At 44.9% G+C, this 21,410-nt stretch overlaps 1 protein-coding gene across 2 annotated transcripts in view; it reads right to left on the bottom strand.

Annotated features, from left to right (window-relative positions):
- The window catches only part of PPID (peptidylprolyl isomerase D), a 40,361-nt gene that overhangs the window by 4,814 nt on the left and 14,137 nt on the right, over positions 1-21,410 (bottom strand). The window contains exons 5-7 of one of the 2 annotated variants that reach the window (XM_067551826.1): positions 20,308-20,430; positions 18,573-18,679; positions 1,894-2,035 (exon numbers count right to left, since the gene is read on the bottom strand). In XM_067551826.1, coding sequence (XP_067407927.1) covers positions 1,894-2,035; positions 18,573-18,679; positions 20,308-20,430 — 372 coding nt within the window. Of the gene's footprint in view, positions 1-1,893; positions 2,036-18,572; positions 18,680-20,307; positions 20,431-21,410 lie in introns of those variants that run through there. The other variant, XR_010920499.1, reaches the window with a different exon arrangement.

Raw genomic sequence — 21,410 nt, 5'->3', positions numbered from 1 at the left:
AGGTTGAGAACAATTTTTCCTCCCTCCTCCTCGTAACAATTTATTATGTGCTTGAAAATGTATGTCCCTTGGTCTTCTCTTCTCCAGACTAAACAAACCCAAGTTTTTCAATCTTCCCTAATAGGTCATGTTTTCTAGACCTTTAATAATTTTTGTTGCTCTTCTCTGGACTCTCTCTAGTTTGTCCACATCTTTCCTGAAATGTGGCACCCAGAACTGGACCCAATAGTCCAGTTGAGGCCTAATCAGTGCAGAGTAGAGGGGAAGAGTAACTCCTCATGTCTTGCTTACAACACTCCTGCTAATACATCCCCAAATGATGTTTGCTCCCTCCGCCCCCCCCCCCCCACAGTGTTATACTGTTGACTCATGTTTAGCTTGTGATCCTTCCTAAGTGAATTACTTTGCATTTATCCTTATTAAATTGCATCCTATTTTCTTAGATCATTTCTCCAGTTTGTCCAGATTATTTTGAGTTTTGAACCATGTAGAATCCCACTAGAAACTCCATTTGATGATGATTTCCTATTGGCAGCTATTTTGAAATCTGTCAGCTAGACAGTTTAGTCCATTAAATGTTTGCTTTCTTGATTTTTATATTACTAATTTTTAATCAGAATGTCATGTGGTACTAAGTCAAATGCCTTATAAAAGTTTAAATATTACATTTATGTAATTAACTATCAACTAAATTTGTAGTCTCAAAAGCATGAAATCAGGTTTAAAAAGTAAATCATAATGACTGGCATTAATTCTACTCCTATCCTTTAATTCTTTATCAGTTGAATCCTGTATCAGCGCTTCATTATTTTGTGCAGGACTGATGTCAGGCAAGCTGGCTTATAGTTACCCGAGTCATCCTGCTTGCCTGTTTTTGAATATTGGCATTTTTCCAGTCTTCTGGAATTTCACTGGCATTCCAACATTTATTAAAAGTGATCAGCAAACCAGAAATCAACTCAGCTCACTCTTTCAGGACTTGAGTGCAAGTTATCTGGGCCTGCTGATTTTAAAGGATTTATCTGTAGTAGATGTTAGAGACAAGGTGGGTGACCAACTAATAAAGACAACCTACTAGAGGTTGTCCAATATCTTCAATTATTAATGAGCTATAAAGTACTTCATCTTTAAGATTACATCATTCTGCTTTTTTCCAAATATGTAACATTTACTGAACACTTCTGCCTTGTTTCATCAGTAATAATTTATGAGCTCCATCTAGTAATGGGCTTATACTGCTGATAGGTGTTCTTTTGTTCCTCGAACTTAACTCCTATGTGTCCATAACCCTGCCAGCCACATGTTTTCCCTATCAATTTTCTGCACATCAGAGCTTCCAATTTACATCAATTTGCTATTTATCCCCTTTTCAGTTGGTTATTTTGCTTTTTCATTACTAATTGCTGCCTTCACTTCATCGCTGAACATGGATGGCCTTTTAGCTGAAGTATCCGTCATTACAATTAACTTGTAAAATAGAACTAGAAATCTGATTCAAAGAGTGAGGGAAAGCTTGCTGAATGCTACATACCTATAAAAAGAATTCCTTGTTTCTGAAAGATAATTTGTATAGAACCAAGGATTAAATTAACAGTACTCCTAGGAACTAAAACAGAGTAAGAAGCATAGTTCACTTCTAGCTCCAATAAGGAGTAACTTATTAGTGGAGTCACATCAATAATATTTTAGAATATATTTCCTCTGAACAAGTAAGCAGCCTGCCAAAAATGAGTAAACTTGTATATTAAAACTGGTTTACACGAAAGACTTTCCTGCCTTCCTTTAATTTATTATAGGAAAATGAGCCTTTCCAAACCTGATTTTGAAAGAAGCCTTTTAGTTTCTTATTTTCCAAATCACTTTCTGCTAATCAAAAGATTAAATTTAGTTTACCTCACAACAACTTTCAATGGCACCCTGCCAGTCTGACACCTTCAGTTTACAAGCGGCAATATTTAAAAGGCATGTCAAAGCAGCAGAATTCAATTTTGCTGTATCCGCCTCCTCTGCTATGGCTTTTGAAGCCTCCACATATCTGCACAAAACAAATTTACAAAAAGAGTACAAATTAGAAGTGTATATACTGTAACTTGCAATATTAACTTTCACTTTTTTTGCCCTTCGCTATCTTGCTGAAAGTGTATGCAAGAACTACCAGTCACACCTATTCTTACCCAACTCAGTTTACTATTTCTAAACATCCATGCCCATTGGAATATCAGAGTACAGGGCAAGCAAGCCAGTCTAAAGGCCATTGCTTTCTCTGTGAGGGCTATGAATATTGTATCTGCCAACAATTACAAGTTACCACACGGCTCTTTTGAAGCAAGCACATTTATTCTTATGGTAAAAGCATTACAGAGAAGATAAAAAATGAGAAGTGAAAATGCCTATGTGCCTGCTAAAAGCTTACTAGAAGTCACCTATCGGTCTTATGGGTATCTAGTCTGTCGAAGTCCTTCCAACCCTTCTGCAAGGGTTGGGGGACCTCCCTTGGACAGATGGTCATGTCCGTTTCAAAAAGGCAGCCATGCATCAGTTTAAACACCTTTTAACGACAAAAGCATTGTCTCAGTCTTCCAAGACTCTGGAAACCCAGTTTGAATGAGAATATGCAAATCCCCACAGCATGGTACCTCTCTGGAGGGGATTATAACTTGAGGGTTTCACCTTAACAAACCCCCCCCCACTGTTTTAGTTCCTGAAGAGCAGTGATAGCCCTCTTCTTGGAGTAGAACACAATCATACATACAAACCCTAGCCCACAGTGATACAAGAGCTTAATAGAGTAGGTTTTCCCTAAAGATACTGCATGCAGTTGCAACACTTGTCACAGCCAGTTAAAGTCCCTGTTCTTGAACTTCAAAGTCAAGATGGGTCAGGACTTAACTACATCAGTGATTTCATCTCTATGCACAAACCACAAAGATCATTGCAATCTTATGGGATAATGTAGCTCACAAAGGCAAGGTGGAAGCATTACCAGAGAAGGAAGGTAAGAAAGTCAGTCTGGCAATACAATAAGCATACAGAAAGAACGGTTACTCACCTTGAACTGTTGTTCTTCAAGATATGTTGCTCATGTCTATTCCCAGTTTAGGCGTGTGTGTGCACCACATGCACCAGTGCCAGAAAACTTTTTCCCCTACTGGTACCTGTAGGAGCCATCTCTAGCACCCCCTGCAGCGGCAAAATCATGCACCCACATACAGGCGCCGTTGGCTCTCCCTCCCTTTCCTTCCTTCCTTGCTGGAACTCTGACTGAGGGGAAGGAGGGCAGGTGTGGAGTGGACATGAGCAACACATCTCGAAGAACAACAGTTACAAGGTAAGTAACTGTTCTTCCAGTGTTTGCTCATGTCCATTCCCAATTTAGGTGACTCACCAGCAGTGTCTCCGGTGGCGGGCAGGAGTTCATGGATGTGATGAAGCACCGCTCTACTGAAGCCAGATCATCCCGCGCTTGCTGCGTCAAGGCATAATGGGACGTGAAGGTATGCACTGATGACCAATTAGCTGCCCTGAAGATGTCCAGTGTGGGGACAAGCGCTTGGAAGGCCGCAGATGATGCCTGCGCTCTCACTGAGTGGGCTGTCAAGGACACCGGAGACGTGACTCCAGCCTGCTCATAACAGGGTCAGATGCAGGCTGTGATCCACTTCAAAATGCGCTGCGAGGAAACTGGCAGACCCTTCATCCGGTCCACAACCGCCACGAAGAGTTGTGTAGGACGACGAAAAGGTTTGATTCTGTCAGTGTAAAATGCCAGAGCCCATCTCACATCAAGAGAATGCAGGCACCTCTCTTCACTGCAGCTGTGAGGTTGGGGACAAAAGACAGGTAGGAAAATGTCCTGATTAAGGTGAAAATGAGAGACTACCTTAGGCAAAAAGGTCGGGTGCAGGCGTAGTTGGACCTTGTCCTTTTAAAACACTGCGTTGGGTGGTTCTGATGTTAATGCCCAGATATCTGAAACTTGCCTGACAGACGTAATAGCCACCAGAAAGGCGACCTTTCAGGACAGGTACATAAGGGAGCATGAGGCCATGGGTTGACAGGAGGGTCCGGTGAGCCTGGAGAGGACCAAGTTCAAATCCCACTGAGGAGAAGGCTCCCTTATTTTATTGGTGGGAAAAGCCTTTCTAGTCCCTTAAGGAACCTGGCCATCATACCGTGCAAAAAGACTGTTCTATCTTCCACCAAAGGGTGGAAAGTGGATATGGCGACTACATGGACCTTGATAGATGAGGCCAATCCCCCTTGTTTCAGATGGAGCAGATACTCCAAAATTGTTGGGATTGATGCCTCTGTTGGGGACATGCCACGTTCAGTCGCCTAGCAGGTGAAGCACTTCCACTTAGCCTTATAAGCCAATCTGGTTGATGGCTTCCTGCTCTCCAAGAGCACGCGCTGAACTTGGGTTGAACAGGCTTGCTCCTCCTGACTCAGTCATGGAGCATCCATGCCGTCAGAGGAAGGGAGGTCAGTTCCAGGTGGAGCAGGCAACCTTGACCTTGGGAGAGGAGATCTAGTTGCAGTGGTAGGGTCCAATGCCTGGGTACCGCCAGCTCTAAAAGCATCCCGAACCAATGTTGTGAGGGCCATGCTGGTGCTACAAGGATGACCTGTGCCTTGTCTCTCTTCACTTTCAGGAGGACCTCATGGATCAAAGGTATCGGCGGGAAGGCATACAGGAGGCGCCCCGATCAGGAGAAGAGAAAAGCATTGGTGATGGAGCCTGCACTGAGTCCCTGACGAGAACAGAAGGGATGGCACTTCCTGTTGGCCCTAGGGGCAAAGAGGTCCACTCGGGGATTGCCCCATCTTTAGAAGATGCAAGTCATTACCTCCGGGTGGAGGGACCACTCGTGGTAAGAGCTGTGATGGTCCACCAAAGAGTTGTTGACTCCTGGGAAATGAACTTCTATTGGGTGAATATTGTGACTGATGCACAAGTCCCAGAAGCCTCTTCACACAGTGCTGGGGACCAGGCCATACTGTGTCTGTTGATATAGTACATGGAGGCTGTATTGTCCATGAGAATCTGTACCACCTTGTTGGCAAGATACAGTAGAAAAACTGCACGGGCTAGACGAATTGCCCTGAGCTCTTTGATATTGATGTGTAACTGCAGTTCCCCCAATACCTACATGCCTTGGGTCTTCAGGGAACCAATGTGAGCTCCTCATCCCAGGTCCAAGGCATCAGAAATCAGTATTACCAATGGTTGGTGCGCTTCGTAGGGCATTCCAAAGAGGATGTGTCCCAGACTCGACCACCATACCAGGGAGGTAAGTATTTTTGAAGGTACCATGAGTATCCTGTCCAGGTAGTGCCTGACCGGAGAATACACCGACGCCAACCACATCTGGAGGGGACTGAGGTGCATTTTGGCCTCGGGAACCACGTAGGTGCAGGCCACCATGTGGCCCAGGAGGCTGAGGCATACCCTCACTGTTGTGAGGGGGTGAGCTGAAATGTGGGTTATAATATCTGTCACCTGCAAGAGTGCTTGCACCTCCTGCTCGAGGAGTTGCTCGTGAGAGGGGTCCTTGAAGAGGGATGGGAAGGATGCGTGGGAAAGCGGGTGTGGCAATCTGGAGGGTATAACCAATAGCCATTGTGCTGAGCACCCATCGGTCCGATGTTACAGTTGCCCAGGGAGGGAGAAAACGGGAAGGAAAGAGAAGTGGGGTTGGATCCATGGGTAGAACTGGTAGGTCGCTCTCAGGCGTACCTTCAAAAGGCTTGCATTCCACCCTGATTATGACAGCCAGAGCCCGGTTGAGGGCTGGCAGACGACGTGCGGCCCTGGTGCCTTTTGTAATCTTTGTGGTTCTTCTTATAGGAGTCTCTGCAGGGGTAATCCCCAGACCACTGTTCATGCTGGGGTTTGAAGTGCCTCCTAGAAGAAGGTGTATAAAGGCCAAGGGACCTCAGAGTAGCCCTCAAGTCCTTCATGCCATGCAGCCTGGAGTCTGTCTGTTCAGCAAAGAGGGCCGTGCCATTGAAGGGAAGGTCCTGAATAGACTGCTGGACCTCTGATGAGACACCCGAGGATTGCAGCCATGATGCTCACCTCATAGATATCGCCGAGGCCATTGTCCTCTCTGCAGAGTCCTCTGTGTCGGAAGTCACTTGCAGAGATGCCCTGGCAATCAAATCTCCCCTCTTCCAAGATGGTCTCCAACTCCTATTTGGAAGAAGGGGACAATGAGTCCGCGAACTTATCCAGCGACTGCCAGAGATTAAAGTGATACCTTCCATGCAGCGCCTGGTGGTTCGCCACTTGTAGCTGCAGGCTGGCCATGGAATAAATATTTCAGCCAAACAAGTCAAGTCTTTTTGCATCCTTATGCTTAGGGGTTGAGCTGACTTTCCCCGTCTGTCCCTTTCGTTGGTGGCTGTGACCACCAGGGATCCCGGAACAGGATGGGTGTACAGATATTGAAACTCCTTTGCCGGTACATATTTCCATTCTGCCCTCTTAGACGTGGGGGGCAGGGAGGCCGTGGTTTGCCACAGAGCCTTGACCAATTTAACAACCCCCGCATAGACCGGGGGAGGGCCCCACTACTGGGAGCTGCCGAGGCCAATATCCAAAATAGTCAATTAGCTCGTCCTCCTCCTCTATTTTGACGCCCATGTTGGGACAACCCTTTTCAATAGATCCTGGTGCGCCTTAAAGTAGTCCAGCAGCACCGCAGATGAGGGTCTGGTGATGCTGAGGAAGAGGCCAGTATCTGAGATGGGGGAGGGGCCTCTGTTCTCAGTGACGTGGAACCCCTGAGGCATGTGAACCTTCAAGGTCAGAGTCTGTGCCAAGGTACGGTGCCACACTCTGAGGAATGGAAGACTGCAGTACCGACATTCCTCTCATGGAGACAGCCTGCAGAATCTCAGAGGGAAACCCCTACCAGTACGGCCATGGTCCCAGCCATAGACCTTGCAGACACGCCCCCATCGGCAGCACCGTAGGGAAACGGCACCAGAGCCGTGGCTTGTCTGGTTTGGACAACTTCCTCACTGTTGGAAGATGAGGTACTGCTGTCTGCCATCTCCATAACTTGAGATGCTGTGCGAAACGTGTTGATGCACCAGCACCAGTGAGCGGCAGAGAGAGCCCGAACCATGGGTGTGACAGGACCAGCTCTTGTCCTTGGGTTTCCTATATGGACTAGACAAGCAGGATCGCAGTGCCAGGGAAATGTGTCGTGAGTCCGGTGACCTATGTCGCTCCATGGCTCCATAATGGTGCTCCACTCGGTGCCGGCCCTCTGGAGATCATCAGCAGGAGCCCAATCTGGTGGTGTCTTGACCCGGAGAGCATGGTCTCGACTCCGGGGACCACCTGCGCACCGGTGAGCGGTGCCTTGATGATGGGGACTGTCAAGCAGATCTCTCCCTCGATAGACTGCCCATAGTTGCTGGTGCCGAATCTCGGTGCGGCGCCCTGCTGTCCCTCAGTGTCTGCGGCACCGGCAGGAGGTCCTTCATCGCCTGGAATGCCTCCAGAGTCAAAAGGCACCACTAGGCGATAAGGGCCTCTACCACTACCCGGAGTCAGTGGAGGGCCCAGTGCCAGGGTCAACACACAGCAGCAAGGTACCCTTCTTAGGCGGGGAGGGTTGGCAGCCCGACACAGGTCTCGCCTGGTCCCCCTTAACCTTCTCCATGGGACAGCATCCCCGTTCCATGCAGGTCTTCAACCTCTTGTTCGGAACCAGGCAAGGAGATCAGTGCTGACAGGAGAAAAAGCGCCAGAGAGGCACTGCGCACCGAGGCCATCATGCTCAGTGCCGAGTCTGACCTGTCTCAGGCACCGGTCTAAGAGCCAACTTCATCAAAATGGCCCGGAGACATATATCCCAGTCTTTCTTAGTCCGTGAGCAAAAAGTTTTACAGGTTTTACACCTCTCGTGGCTATGAGCTTTCCCCAGACACTTTAGACAACACTGATGAGGGTCACTCCTCAGCACAGGTTTTTTACATGAAGCACAGGGTTCAAACCCCAGGGAACGGGGCATGCCCCGACCCTGGGCTTCGAACAACTAATGAACTAGAACTAACTGTAACCAAATAAGTAACTATATACTCTAGGTCAATGAATAAACCACTAGGTTTAGCGAAGAAAAACTTGTGAATGCAAGAGACATTCCAGCACCGTCACTGGCAGTAAGAAGGAACTGAGAGGGACGGGGAGCCAGCAACGCCTATATGCGGGCGCATGGGGGCCACTGCAGGGGGGACTAGAGCCAGCTCCTACAGGTGCCACTAGGGGAAAAAGTTTTCCGGCACCGATGCATGTTGCGCGCACACACACCTAAATTGGGAATGGATGTGAACAAGCACTCGAAGAAGAAATATGACTACTCCACAATTCATCCATTCCTAAGACACACATTCTAAGACCTTCCCTCTTTGGGACAATGATTCCATCATCACAAGATTGACCTTTTATTTTTTTTAATGGTTACTATCCTTTCTGTGACCGTTGTTCTTTGAGATGTGTTGCACATGTCCATTCCAGCCTAGGTGTGTGTGCACTCCCAACCCAGTTGCCAGAATTTTTTCCCTTAGCAGTATCCGGCTCCCTCCGGTGTCACACATTCATACCACCACTATAAAGGGCCCCGGCAACCCCGCTCTCCTTCAGTTTCTTCTTGCTGACTGCCTCCGAAGAGGGGATGGAGGGTGGATTTTGGAATGGACAAGTGCAACACATCTCGAAGAACAGTTATGGAAAGGCTAGTAACTGTTTTTTCTTCTTCGAGTACTTGCACATGTCCATTCCAATGCAGGTAACCCACAAGCAGTTGTACAAGAGCTGGGGTAGGAGTTCAAGGACAGGCTGTGACTGCAAGACCGCACAACCAAAGCCAGCATAGTCCCTCACCTGTGGCCAGTTTATTGATATCCTGAATTAGGACTTGTGCTAGGAAAGCAGCGGAGGAGGCTTGAGACCTTGTGGAGTGAGCGGTCAGATTAACTGGGGGTGAGATGTTCACAAATTCGTAACAGGCTCAGGTACACGAAGTAATCCATGATGAGATTGTCTGTGCAGTGATGGGGAGACTTTTCATTCTTTCCGCTATCACTATGAACAGTTGCAAAGATCTGCCTAACCATTTGGTTCTTTGTATACAGAAAGCTAGAACCCATCAAACATCTAATGAATGGAGGTGTTGTTCTTCTCTATTCACATATGGGTTAGGGTAGAATACTAGCAGAAAGATTGCTTGACTGCAATGGAATTGAGATGACCTTTGGAAGGAAAGACGGGTATCATCACAACTGGACTATGTCCTTGAAAAAGACCATATACGGCAGCTCCAATGTGAGGGCCTGAATCTCTGAAACTCCGGCTGAAGTGATAGCCAGGAGGAAGGGCAATTACCAGTAAAGGTGTAGCAAAGAACATGTTGCTAATGGTTCAAACGGGGACCCTGTAAGTTTTGACAGGACAAGATTCAGCCCCAGGAGGGGATCTCTCTCACCTTGATGTATACTCTCTCTAGGCCTTTGAGAAACCGGGTGACCATCTTGTGAGAGAAGACAGATTGGTTGTCCACCTTGAGATGGAAGGCAGTGATGGCCGCTAGGTGGACCTTGACTGAAAAGAGGGCGAGACCTTGTTTCAGTAAAAGCATGTACTCTAAGATAAACTACAGAGATGACTGTAAGGGTGGAATTTGCCATTGTGAGCACCATATGGAGAATCACTTACATTTTGCAAGGTAGATGGCCCAGGTAGAGGGCTTTCTACTGCCCACTAGTATGTCGTGGACCTGTTCCAAGCAGCCTGCTTCTCAGGATTCTGATGGCTTGGAAGTTCCAGGCCATCAAATGAAAAGAGCTGAGATTCAGGTGTAGCAGCCAACCATGCTTGCAGGAGATCCCAGATGCAGCGGGAGCTGTAGCGGTGCCTCCAAGGACATGCCGAGGAGAATGGTAAACCAATGCTGCCTGCCCCATGCCAGGGCTATCAGGATGACCTGCGCTTGGTCTCACTTGGTCTTCATCAGAACCTGGTGAATCAGTGGAGGAGGAGGAAATGCATAGTAAAGGTATCTTGTTCATGGCAACAGGAATGTGTCTGAGGAACTCAGGCCTGTGACCTCGCAGGGAGCATAACTGATGGTATTTCCTGTTGTCGTAGGTGAATAGATCAATAAGGAGACCCCCACCGGTGGAAGACTGACCAGATATCGTGAGGGACAAGAGACCACTCATAGTGCGATGAGAAAGCCCTGCTGAGGAGATCTGCTAAGCTGATTCTGTGTCCCTGGAAGGTAGGATGCCTCTAGACTGATGGAATGAGCGATACAGGCAGATTGCTTCTTGGGACAGGGAGGGAGAACACATGCCGACTTGTCTGTTTATGTAGAACATAGTCGTGGTATTGTTTGAGAGAACCAAGACAGCCTTGCCTACCATGTAAGGTAGAAACACCTGGCAGGCTAGATGTACTGCCCTGAACTCCCTGACACTGATGTGAAGAGAGAGCTCTTCTTGGGTCCAAAAGCCCTGAGGGACCTTAGGTGGGCTAGCCAGCCAAGGGCTGATGCATCAGATACTAAGAGCAAGGACGGTTGAGATCTTGAGAAGGGTGCCCCTGCATATACAATGTGGCTGTTCAGCCATTGTGTCAATGAGTTGAGGACCTGGGTCAGAACTGTGCACACCGAGTCCAGATGATGGCGAGAGGGGGATTATACTGTGGTTAGTGAGGCTTGGAGAGATCTGAGCCATTGCCTGGTTTGCTATGTGGAGCTGAAGGCCCCCTGTAGAATATGTCTTCCATCCGAACAGGTCCAATTTAGCGGTAGGCCCATTCTAGAGGGGCCCGCTGGCAATAAAATGTCCATGAGACCATATGCTGCCTCTTTGACCACTTTCACTTGGACCCCCAAGTTCGATGTTACCCACTTTAACAAGTCCTGGTACACCTTGTAGTTATCCTGTGATGGGGAGACCCCTGGTGTTACTAATAGCTTGTCCGGAGAGAAGGATGAGGAAACTAAAACAGGGTGGGGAGCCTCCACTGGTTCCTCATTGTCAACAGGAGCCTTCTGGGCTTCCTCCCAAGGCTCTGTGCTGTGCTCAGTACCAGAGTCCAGATCCAGAGTCTCTCTGCACAGAACTGGGGTCATCCTAACTTCCAAGACAATGAAATATGAGCATCTGGACAAGGTGCTCTGTGGTGGGGAAAACCCCAAGGGTTCCGAAAGGGCCACTGCATAGCTGGCAGTCCCCATAGACCCAGTGACCAAATGCCTGGAAGCACCACAGTAGTCAGGGCCGTGGAGGGATACAAACGGCCTGGGGAGCAGCAAGGGGAATATGAGTCTACCTCAGCGCCCGACAAAGACACTGAGCTGCAGTGTGAAGACAACGGCAGTGCCGTGCCACTGAATGCCAGAGTGGGTTGCCAAGGTGATCTTGAGGCTGACAACGGAGGTTTGCCCCTGGACCACAGCCGCAGCACGGACGAGGTTCTGGCAGTGGTTCCCTGCCACTCAGTGAACCAGTGGTGCCGAGTCTTAACCCTCCAGGGACCCTGATACCCAGCAGTGTAAGAAGGTCTCTGGCCATTGCAAAAGCCTCAGGAATTGACAGCACCACAAACTGGCTGGGGTATTGTCTCCTCTGAGGCTGTAGGTATCCGAGGAGCTGGCCAGGGAAGAAGAGCAGCCTGGCACGGGTCTTGCTCTCTCCTTGTCCCATTTCACCTTCGATACCAGGGACCTGCTCTTGTCTCGGTGTTTACGGTGCTGCTTCTTAGGCACCAGGGAAGATGATAGGTGCCGAGAGTCACGGGTCGTTGGAGGACTGCTCTGCACCAAGCACCTGAAGCTTGGTTGCAGAGTCTGAGTGGGGCTCCCAAGCAGGTCTTAAGGCTGCCTCCATGAAGACAACCTTCAGTCAAGCAGTTCAGTCCTTCTTGGTCCAGGATCTAAAGTTCCTGCAGATTTGGCAGCAGTCTTTCCTATGAGCTACTCCCGTTTGAGACCGCTCGAGTGTGGGTCGCTCAAAGGCACACTTACCATAAGAAGTGCAGTCTGACATCCGGCAACCAAGGCATGCCCTGGCACCAGGAAAGGGGACAACCCTGCAAACAAAGCACAGAGGCATCTGAAACTATCTTAGTTCTAAAACTAATCTAACTACTAAACTACAATTATTTACAGTAAACTGGAGTAAAACATAGGACTGCCTAAGCAAGTTCCAAGGGTTCCAGCAACTGTAAGAAGGTAAGAAGGAACTGAAGGGGAGCGGGGTCAGTAGGGCCTTTTATACTGGTGCTATGAGCATGCGACACCAGAGGGTGCTGGAGCCAACCCAATGGATACCACTAGGGTAAAGATTCTAGCAACTATTGAGGCACACACACACTTACATTGGAATGACATGTGCAAGTACAGAAAGAACGTGATTTCATGTGTGTTAACTCAGGCAGAGCTTCCTATAACCAAATAACAGAAGAGAGCAGAGATCACTGAAATTCATTAGGATCTTAGCTAAGCAGATCCAGTTTAGTTGGGAAATGCTTGAATACTGCAGTGATGGATGCTGTACAAAACACTAAAAAGGATAATATGCTGGAACAGGGGAAGGAAATTAAATCCATAGTTGAATGCCCCAAATCAATTTGTCAATAGAAGAGGTTTTAGAACAAACTGCTAAACAATAATACGTCACCAGGACCATATGGTATTCCCTGAAGAGTTCTGAAGAAACTCAAACATAAAATTGCAGAACTACTAACTGGAGTATGTAACCTATCATTGAAATCAGTCTCTGTACCAGATAACTGGAAAGTGGTAGCTCATCTAATACAAATTTTTAAAAAGGGCTCCAGAGACGATCCCGGCAATTACAGGCTGGTAAGGCTAGCTTCAGTATTAGACAAACTGCTAGAAATGATAGTAAAGAACTGAATTATCAGACATAGATAAACACAGTTTGTTAGGAAAGAGTCAACCCGGCTTTTGTAAAGGGAAACCATGCCTCACCAATTAGAATACTTGGAGAGAGTGATCCAGTCGATATAGAGTACTTGGTTTTCAGAAAGCCTTTGACACGTCCCTCACCAAAGGCTCTTAAGGAAATTAAGTAGCCCTGGGGTAAGAGGGAAGATCCTCTCATGGATCAATAATTGGTTGAAAGAGAGGAAACAAATGGTAGGAATAAGTGGTCAGTTTTCACAGTGGAAAGAGGTGAACAGTGAAGTTCCCACAAGGGTATGTGCTGTTCAACATATTCATTCATGATCTGGAAAAGAGAGATGAACAGGGAAGTGGCAAAAGTGTAAGGATGATGCAAAATTATTCAAGATAGTTAAGTCCAAAGTAGACTGCAAGGAATTAGAGAGATCTCACAGAACTGGGTGACTGGGCAACAAAATGGCAGATGAAATTCAACAATGATAAGTGCAAAGCAGTATATGGAAAAAATAATCCCAACAATAAACATACAATGGGTTCTAAATTAGTTGCTACCACCCAAGAAAGATCTTGGAGTCCCCATGGATAGTCCTCTGAAAACTTATGCTCAATGCACAGCTGCAGTCAAAAAGGCTAACAGTGTATTAGGAACTAATAGGAAAAGGATAGAAAATAAGACAGAAAACATCACAATGCCACCATATAAATCCATGGTGCACCCACACCATGAATGCTGTGTTCAGTCCTGGTCATCCCATCTATTCCCCCCCCCCTCCCAAAAGAAAAGAAAAGTGGAACTGACAAGGTTCAGAAAAGAGCAACAAAGATGATCAAGGGTGATTTGATTGGCATCCTTTCATCTGCGACAGACAGTGGAAATTGCAGCCTATGATGCAGATGGTTTGCAATGTCTCATGTGACTAAATAGTCCAATCCAAGATTTTCATTGTTTGGCAGTTATTGCAAATATATGTATCTTGACTGGGAGCTGCTTGCTTCCTACCAGCTTTTTTCTTCTTCAAACTGTAGGAGCCAGTTCCTGTCATGGACTTTGATGCCTTGATGGAGACGATGACACCACTTGTTATGATCACTTGCCAAGGTTTCCCATCGGTCAGGATCAATACCAAATTCCTTCATATTTCATTTGTAAGTGTCTTTATAGCAAAGCTTGGGATGTCCTGTTTTTCTTGTTCCCTCCGATAGCTCCCCATATAGCATGTCCTTAGGTATGTGTCCATCTTCCAACTGTTCAGATGGCCCAGTTAGTGCAGTTGTCTTTGCTTGAGCAGGGCTCTTGCACCTGCTACATTTGCCCTTTGAAGAACGTCTGTGTTGGTAACTTTATCTTGCTATTTGATGTTAAGCATACGGCATAAGCAGCATAAATGGAAACTGTTTAACCTATTCTCCTGATGAGCTTAAAGTGTCCATGTTTCTCCACCATGCATGAGAGGGCGGAAGATACAAGCTTAGTATACCAGCATTTTGGTCTTGATGGTAAGCTTTGAATTGTTTCATGCTCTGATTAGCACCTTTTTTACTTTAGTCTTTGCCCTAATTCATGAGAGATTGAAGACTTTCCCATCTGATCTTGTGTGGAGATACACTCCATCTTTCACCTCCTTAAACACACAGCTAAGGAGTACCGAGAGGAAGATTACAAAGAGTGTAGGGGCAAGAATGCATCCTTGCTTCACTCTGCTTTTCATCACAAAGCTGTCCAAAATAGACCTGTCACAAATGACATTTGCTCTCATGTCGTGAAATGAACATATAAAACTTAGCAAGGTTAATGGACAGCCTGTCTTTTCTAATATTGCATATAAACCTGCTCTGCTGACTGTATCAAATGCTTTGGTTAGGCCCACAAAGGATATAATGGTCGGTTTTGCTTTCTGCACTTCTCATGAAGTTGTCGCAGGGAGAATATCATGTCTATAGTTGATTTTCCAGCCCTGAAGCCACACCGTGATTCAGAGGAGACACGATTTGCCCACTATAGGCACACTAAAAAGCTCTGGTATTGGTCACTGTCACAGAAGGACCATGATCTGACCCAGTATGGCAGCTCCAATGTTCTTATGCCAACAGCTAAGCCGCTGACAACATTCAAATTAGAATGTCTCACCTCAATTTCTACAGCACTACACAAGGGAACGGTATCTGACAGTTAGAATCCTAATCTATGTAAAGTTTTCAGGCAAAACAGACTATTCTGACAGCCAATCCTGCAGTTCACAACTTCCTAAATGCCTACATCTTTAAAGAGATCAAGAAAGTAACCAATTTATACCAAAATTAGTAAACAAAAGTTTATTCCGTCAGCTATGTATTCATCTATAATTTTGTATCTGGAACGATAGCTGAGTGGAAAAAAGAAAGACTTTCGATCCTATGAAAAATCCTGAATTTTTAAAAAAATTCAAAGTTCAAACATTTTTGCTGGCAGCAGAGGAATGATGAAATTACTACGGAGCCTGGAAGACTAGCAGGACAGGAAGTGAAGATAGGTGAAGCTGGTAGCACTACATATAGTTCGGATTGCCCAACAGTTCCCAGAATAAGACCTGTTTACAACTGTTTATATTTTGTAAACTTCAACTGGGATGAAATTTTCCATGCCAGGGGTGTGCCTCAGGCTGAATTTTTTTTTGTAGCTTCTGCAAAAAAAGGTTCAGCTACTTCTAAAAATGAAATTAAATTACAGTTTTGTCTATGTCAAAATTCTTGCAACTCTTTTGTTGAATAGCGCTAGCACCTCTAATGCTTTAGAGCAGAGACTTGAAATTTGGTTTGGGGGAAGAGGGCAATCCTCCCAGGTGTCAGGGCCGTGCCTTTTTCCTTTAGGTAAAAATTCATTCAAATTTGGCCAAACTAGGAAACTCTGAAAATCTCAGTTCATATATGGTCAGTAGAGATTTGCTAAGAATTTTTACAGCTACATTCTCTGAAAATTCTATCTGTATTGAGCATGCTCCAGCCCAGGGTACCAGCTGAATAGGACCTTCCCTTCACAATTGTTGCTCCTGCCTGCTGCAGGCCACTGTGGCAACAGGCACCAGAACAGTGAGCAGGGAGACAGTGTCTCCATGTTCCTCCTGTGGTTGACCAGACAGCATAGAGGAGAATGCAACCTAACTCAGGACAGAGGGATGCAAGAAGGAAACGAACTGGGGAAAGACTGGATCTGGTTGGGTCACAAGGATGTGTGGGGAGACTTGGATGGTACGCCTAAGAAGGAAGAGTGGGACAGGTGGAAGACAGATTGATGAAGACCACATGGGCAAGGAGCCTGAGTCAGGATGGGAAGACTAGGATGAGGAGCCAGAAAGATGGCGGGGACTGGGGAGAGGAGCCTTGAGGGGGAGCCTGGAGAGTGTAAACTGGGAGTAGCTAGGTGAGAAGATTGGGACTAGGACAATAAAATGGGTCGAGAAAGAAGAGACCTTACTCATATGAGAAACTGGGACAGGAGATGGGATTGGGACAAAGACAGGCTGGAGGGAATGAGCAGCAGGGTCTGCCTACTAAAACACACTTCTCTCCAGAACCTGGAATGGAACCCAAGATTCCTGAGCCTCACCATTCCTCTGTTGTCATCTAAGACAACCTCTGGCAAAATACATCTCATCCTCCTCCGTGGCTGGTTCACAGGATGGCAGCCTACTGTCAGTGCCTACTATCAGTGACTCCATTAGTTCAAGTAACAGAGGTCTGTGCTATGGATCTAAATGTTCCAATTCCACTGATGACTAGGGCTACGATTGTGTCATAGAAATTTTTAATAAAATTTCACAACAGAGATGCAGGAAAAAATAGATAAGTCACAAAGAAGGGAGCAGGGGATGCTGTTGGGGGACAAGGTAGAAAAGCAAGCCCACCTGTCCTGTGGGACCAGATCCCTACTTTGAGCTTAACCACATGTTAAGTCAAATCTTCAGAAGTTAGAAAACACCAAAATTAAGGTTGCCTGAGGACACTTGTGCCTGTGCAACCTTAGTTCTGGTAATTCCTATCTTCTGAGTGCTTGACTTTGCAATCTTAGAATTCACATTGTTTGTGTGTAATTTTATGTTCAATATGTGACAGATATTGCAACCACATAAAGCATCTTTGGGGACCATACTGCATTTTTTGTTTAAAAATAGGAAAACCTCAAAAAACCTTTCTGCCGAGAAAGGCCAGACAGACAGTTTGAGCTATAGAATATTCACAGCCCTTTGTAGTAATACAGATTGTCTGTATTTGCATGTTCCTGGCTCACCGGGCTTGGGTTTCTTGTGGAATCTGGACTCACTAAGGGGTGATTAATGAAAATTCCTCAACACCCAAAACCAGCATTTTACAGCTTCTCCCTGAGAAGAGGGCCCAAAGGCCTACACTGTACAAAATGAGTGAACTGCCTCAAAGGTTCTTGATCTGAAAGCTAACATCAACTAGCAGCCAAGAGAGCAGAGCCAGTTGAGGAGTCTGAAAGGTTGACACTTACCAAAGCCCTATGTTGGACTATGGACTATGTTGGACTATAGGGTGACTTCATCTAAACTTTTAGCATGCAAGTAAGTTTGTCTTTTTTTTAGTTTTACAATTATGTAATATTTTTAAAAAATATCTTCTCTGTTGTGTCAAAGTCCCATTCAGAAAGGGAGAAAATGACAGACTGTAGTGAAACTGACTACATGCAGTACTATCAAATGCACAACAAACTGATTTTCACACTCATCTCACTTATACTAATTTTAGCTCTTATCTTTAATAAGTTTAAAAAAATCAGACACGTAATTTAAGTTGATGGTGGCACTTTAAGTTACTATATTCAATGTTCGGTGGAGCAATGATCAGTAAGAAGGCAGCTGAAGAGATCAATGTAGGAATGACATCTGAAAGAAACTCTAGCGGAAAGATTTGAAAGAGACTGAGGTTGCATGGACACAGGATCAAGGACAACATTCCAGACAACTTAGGATGGCATTAAAGAAAAGGTGAAGAGTTGCTTGAGAGAGAGAGGCAAGAGAATGCCAAGTAAACAGAGCAACAGACAAGAGAAGGAGACTAATGCAATCAAGTGCAGAGAGCTATTCAGGGTCTTGAAGGTGAGGGTAGTGGAAAGACACTGACAGACAGTGCAGAGACTTGCTGTTGCAACAGCAAGCAAAAATGGTTATTGGTCACTATAAATTTGTGTCCAACTCATACCAGCAACCTAGAGGTGGAAGGTGTCATATCTCCTGAACCATTCAGTCCCCTAAATCTCTTACTGGAAGAATTTCTGATTTCTAACAAAATGAAATTTTACATTTTTAAAAAGCAAAAAAAAATATTTAATAAAATGTTGTGTTTCCAAGTGAGAATGAGCGCAGGACTGGCATTAATAAGCAATTAATACAAGAGCCAATTTTTTCTGGCCTTGCCCTTGGTGTTTTAAGAATACACCCAAGATATGCACAGATGAGCCATTTGTGCAATATATACTCATTCTTAAATGAGCAACTAAAAATCACACATTCAGTTTCCAATACAAAGACCAAAAAAAGGCTTATTTTAAAAATAACCATATGCTAACATTTCATGGAAATGTGGATTAAAAGCAACTGTTTATTTTACAATAGCAGTAACCCTTACCTTAAACCCTTGGTGTACTTTTTAGTTGCCATTGCCCAGTTCTGTGATTTGAAGAAAGTATTTCCTATATTCTTTATATCTTCTGCTATGGACACAATCTTGTCAATCTATTGAGAAGAGGAGGAAAAATCCTATACAATGTAAGAATTACTTATGTAATTTATACCAAGCTGCAAGAAATCTTTGCACTACTTAATATTTATCAGTACAATCTCGTCTACTCTCTTTCAAAGATTGCCAAAAATGCACCAAAAAAACACAAATATTCTAAGTTTTGAAGGAAAACTACATTCAAACAACTGCTACAATATTCTATTATATAGGCAACACATTTTCCTTGATCCATGGTATGAAATTCCCATTGCAGTTGTACATGAGGATAAGAACATAAGAATGGCCATTCTGGTTCAGGATATTGGATTGGATGTACCATTGTTCTGACTTCTGACAGTGGCCGGTGCCAGAGGCTTCAGAGGGAATGAACAGCACAGGGCAATTGTTGAGTAAGCTAGTCCCAGTTTCTGTCAGTCAGAGGTCTAGGGAAACCCAGAGCATGGGACCGCGTCCCCAACCATCTTGCCTAAAAGCCTTTGGTGGACCTATGCTCCAGGATCAGCGGGACTGAACCGAAGAGAACGAAACATAGCAGTAGAGAACATGCAATCAGTAATTTAATTGTTTCCCCCTAAATGCAGCTGCATGAACAAACATCCATTCCTCCTTAATCCAGGATCAGGTAAACAGAAGCTTTGGCTGCATCCATGGAAAACAAGAAATTTGTTAGTGATGTAGGTTTATAACCAAGAATTTCTCATTCCCATGAGCATTTTGTCTTTTTTCTCACAGTTCAAGGCACAGACACTTGATCTGCATAGGCACTCCAACCAACAACCATCTAATGACACACTTCTGTCCTTCCCACAAACCACTTCAAGATCCATAGAGTAAAGCTGATAGTTAACTGCCTGTCTGTTCTAAATCCATCACTCCAGCTTCCAATTTAGAAGGTACAAGCCTCTCAAGTGTCAGCAACTGTCTCTGTACTGGTAATTTAACAAGCTGTAATTAGGGCTGTCTTTACCACAGCCACTAACATTTACATGCAACAGCCTTCTCCAACATGCCAGCAAAATCTGGAGAAATCCAAAACATGAGCTTCAAAAAAGTGCTTCAGGTCAGTCTACTGTAGTGCTGACCCGATAATACTATACATGTCGCAGGAAACTGCCTAGCTGCCAAAAAAGAGGGCAGTGTTGCCTGTCTAAACAGGGCATGTCTAGAAATTGATTTGTGGGTGAAAAATGTGGGGAGATGAGATGATTTTTTAACTGTGGAAAGAAAGTAAATAATCCTTTAAATAATTTCCAGAGTATGCTGTTAAATGTTTATGCTCTGAAATCCTGTATAAATTATGCCTCTGAAAACTTGTCACTCCAGTACCACAATGATGAACTGAGTAGCAGAAATAAAGGAAGAACAGAAAACAAATTTCTAAGTGGAAGGTTTTGTTTTCAGCATTATGTGCACTGGAAAAAATAAAGCATAGTTAGCATTAAAAAGAACAGCTACAAAGGTGTCAGAAAACCCCCATCATTATACCTATCTTGCCCTAACATAGTCCTTAGAAATACACTGAAGGTGTGGTGAATCTGACAACAAACATCATAAATCTCAGGCTAATTAGATGTCATCACTGCACAGGAAAAATAATCATCTTCAAAGAAAAACCACTTACATCTTTTAAATCTACATCTGAATCTTCAGGGAAGTCTGGGTGAGTATCTCCAGAGCCATCCATTGGGGAGATGCCCCAGTTATCGCCTTCCTTCAGTTCTCCACATTCTGCAATAATGCACAACTGTAAAAAATAGGAGGTGTATAGCAGTGTTGCCATTCACTAATCAGAAAGCTTTAGTTCCTGTGTATCACCAAAAGATCAGTGTAAGTGTCCTGCCACTCCCAAACTACACATTTTAGAGGCCTACGCCAGCTGCTTCTAACTATCCTCATGAAACTCATATGCTTCACTTTTAGTTTTACCTCAAGGTGTAAACTCATCAAGTTCAACCCTTAGAGGGAATATAGGGCAATTTATCCAATAGTAAAACTAAAGTACCTTCACTGTGTTTCTACCTCAGGATAGTTCATGCATGTTACTGAAGTAAAAAAACACCTATTACAGCAATGAAGATGACAAGGCCATACACAAAAGAGTGACACACATTAATTCATTACCAGTTCCTGCGGCACCTGTATGTTTTTTGGAAGTCTCCTAACCAAGTACCAACCAAAGCTAAGACCACTTAGCTTGTAAAAATCTAGCAGGATCACATCACAAGGAGCCATTACACTAGGAATGACTGAACTGTTCATCTAGGCTAACACACATTAAGACCTAAAAATACACATGCTTTTGTTTTCTAGTGTGGTAGCAAAATGAAGTGGAATAAAAGCTTTCCTCTCCAGCAACAAGGGAAAATTCAGATATTATGGAGGAGGTGTAGGTAGTGAAAAATCATTGGTCACACATTTTATGTTTGAAGAAGAGGCATAACCCTAACATAGCCATGTTAAGTGTACTAATTATACTGTGTGCTCAATGGGACCAAGAATTCCCTATTTCTGCTCAGCTCTAACACTAACTTCTTCTGTAACCTTTGGCAAATCACAACTTCATTTACACAGGTTTCAATTTCTCGCACCTTGAAGGTGTGGAGACATTACCTTCCTCCCTCATTTCCGAAAGTGGTGTGAAAATTGATTAGTAATTACTAGTGAAGGTTTGTAAGAAGTTTTACACATGTAAGGTATCAAGAATTATTAACTACAAAATAACTT

The sequence above is a fragment of the Emydura macquarii genome, unplaced genomic scaffold, assembly GCF_026122565.2.
Source record: "Emydura macquarii macquarii isolate MOO-44397 ecotype Brisbane River unplaced genomic scaffold, CSIRO-AGI_Emac_v2 contig_1363, whole genome shotgun sequence".
NCBI classification, from domain to species: Eukaryota; Metazoa; Chordata; order Testudines; family Chelidae; genus Emydura; species Emydura macquarii.
Note: the sequence above shows the minus strand (reverse complement) of the source record. Positions and strands in the feature narration are given on the sequence as shown.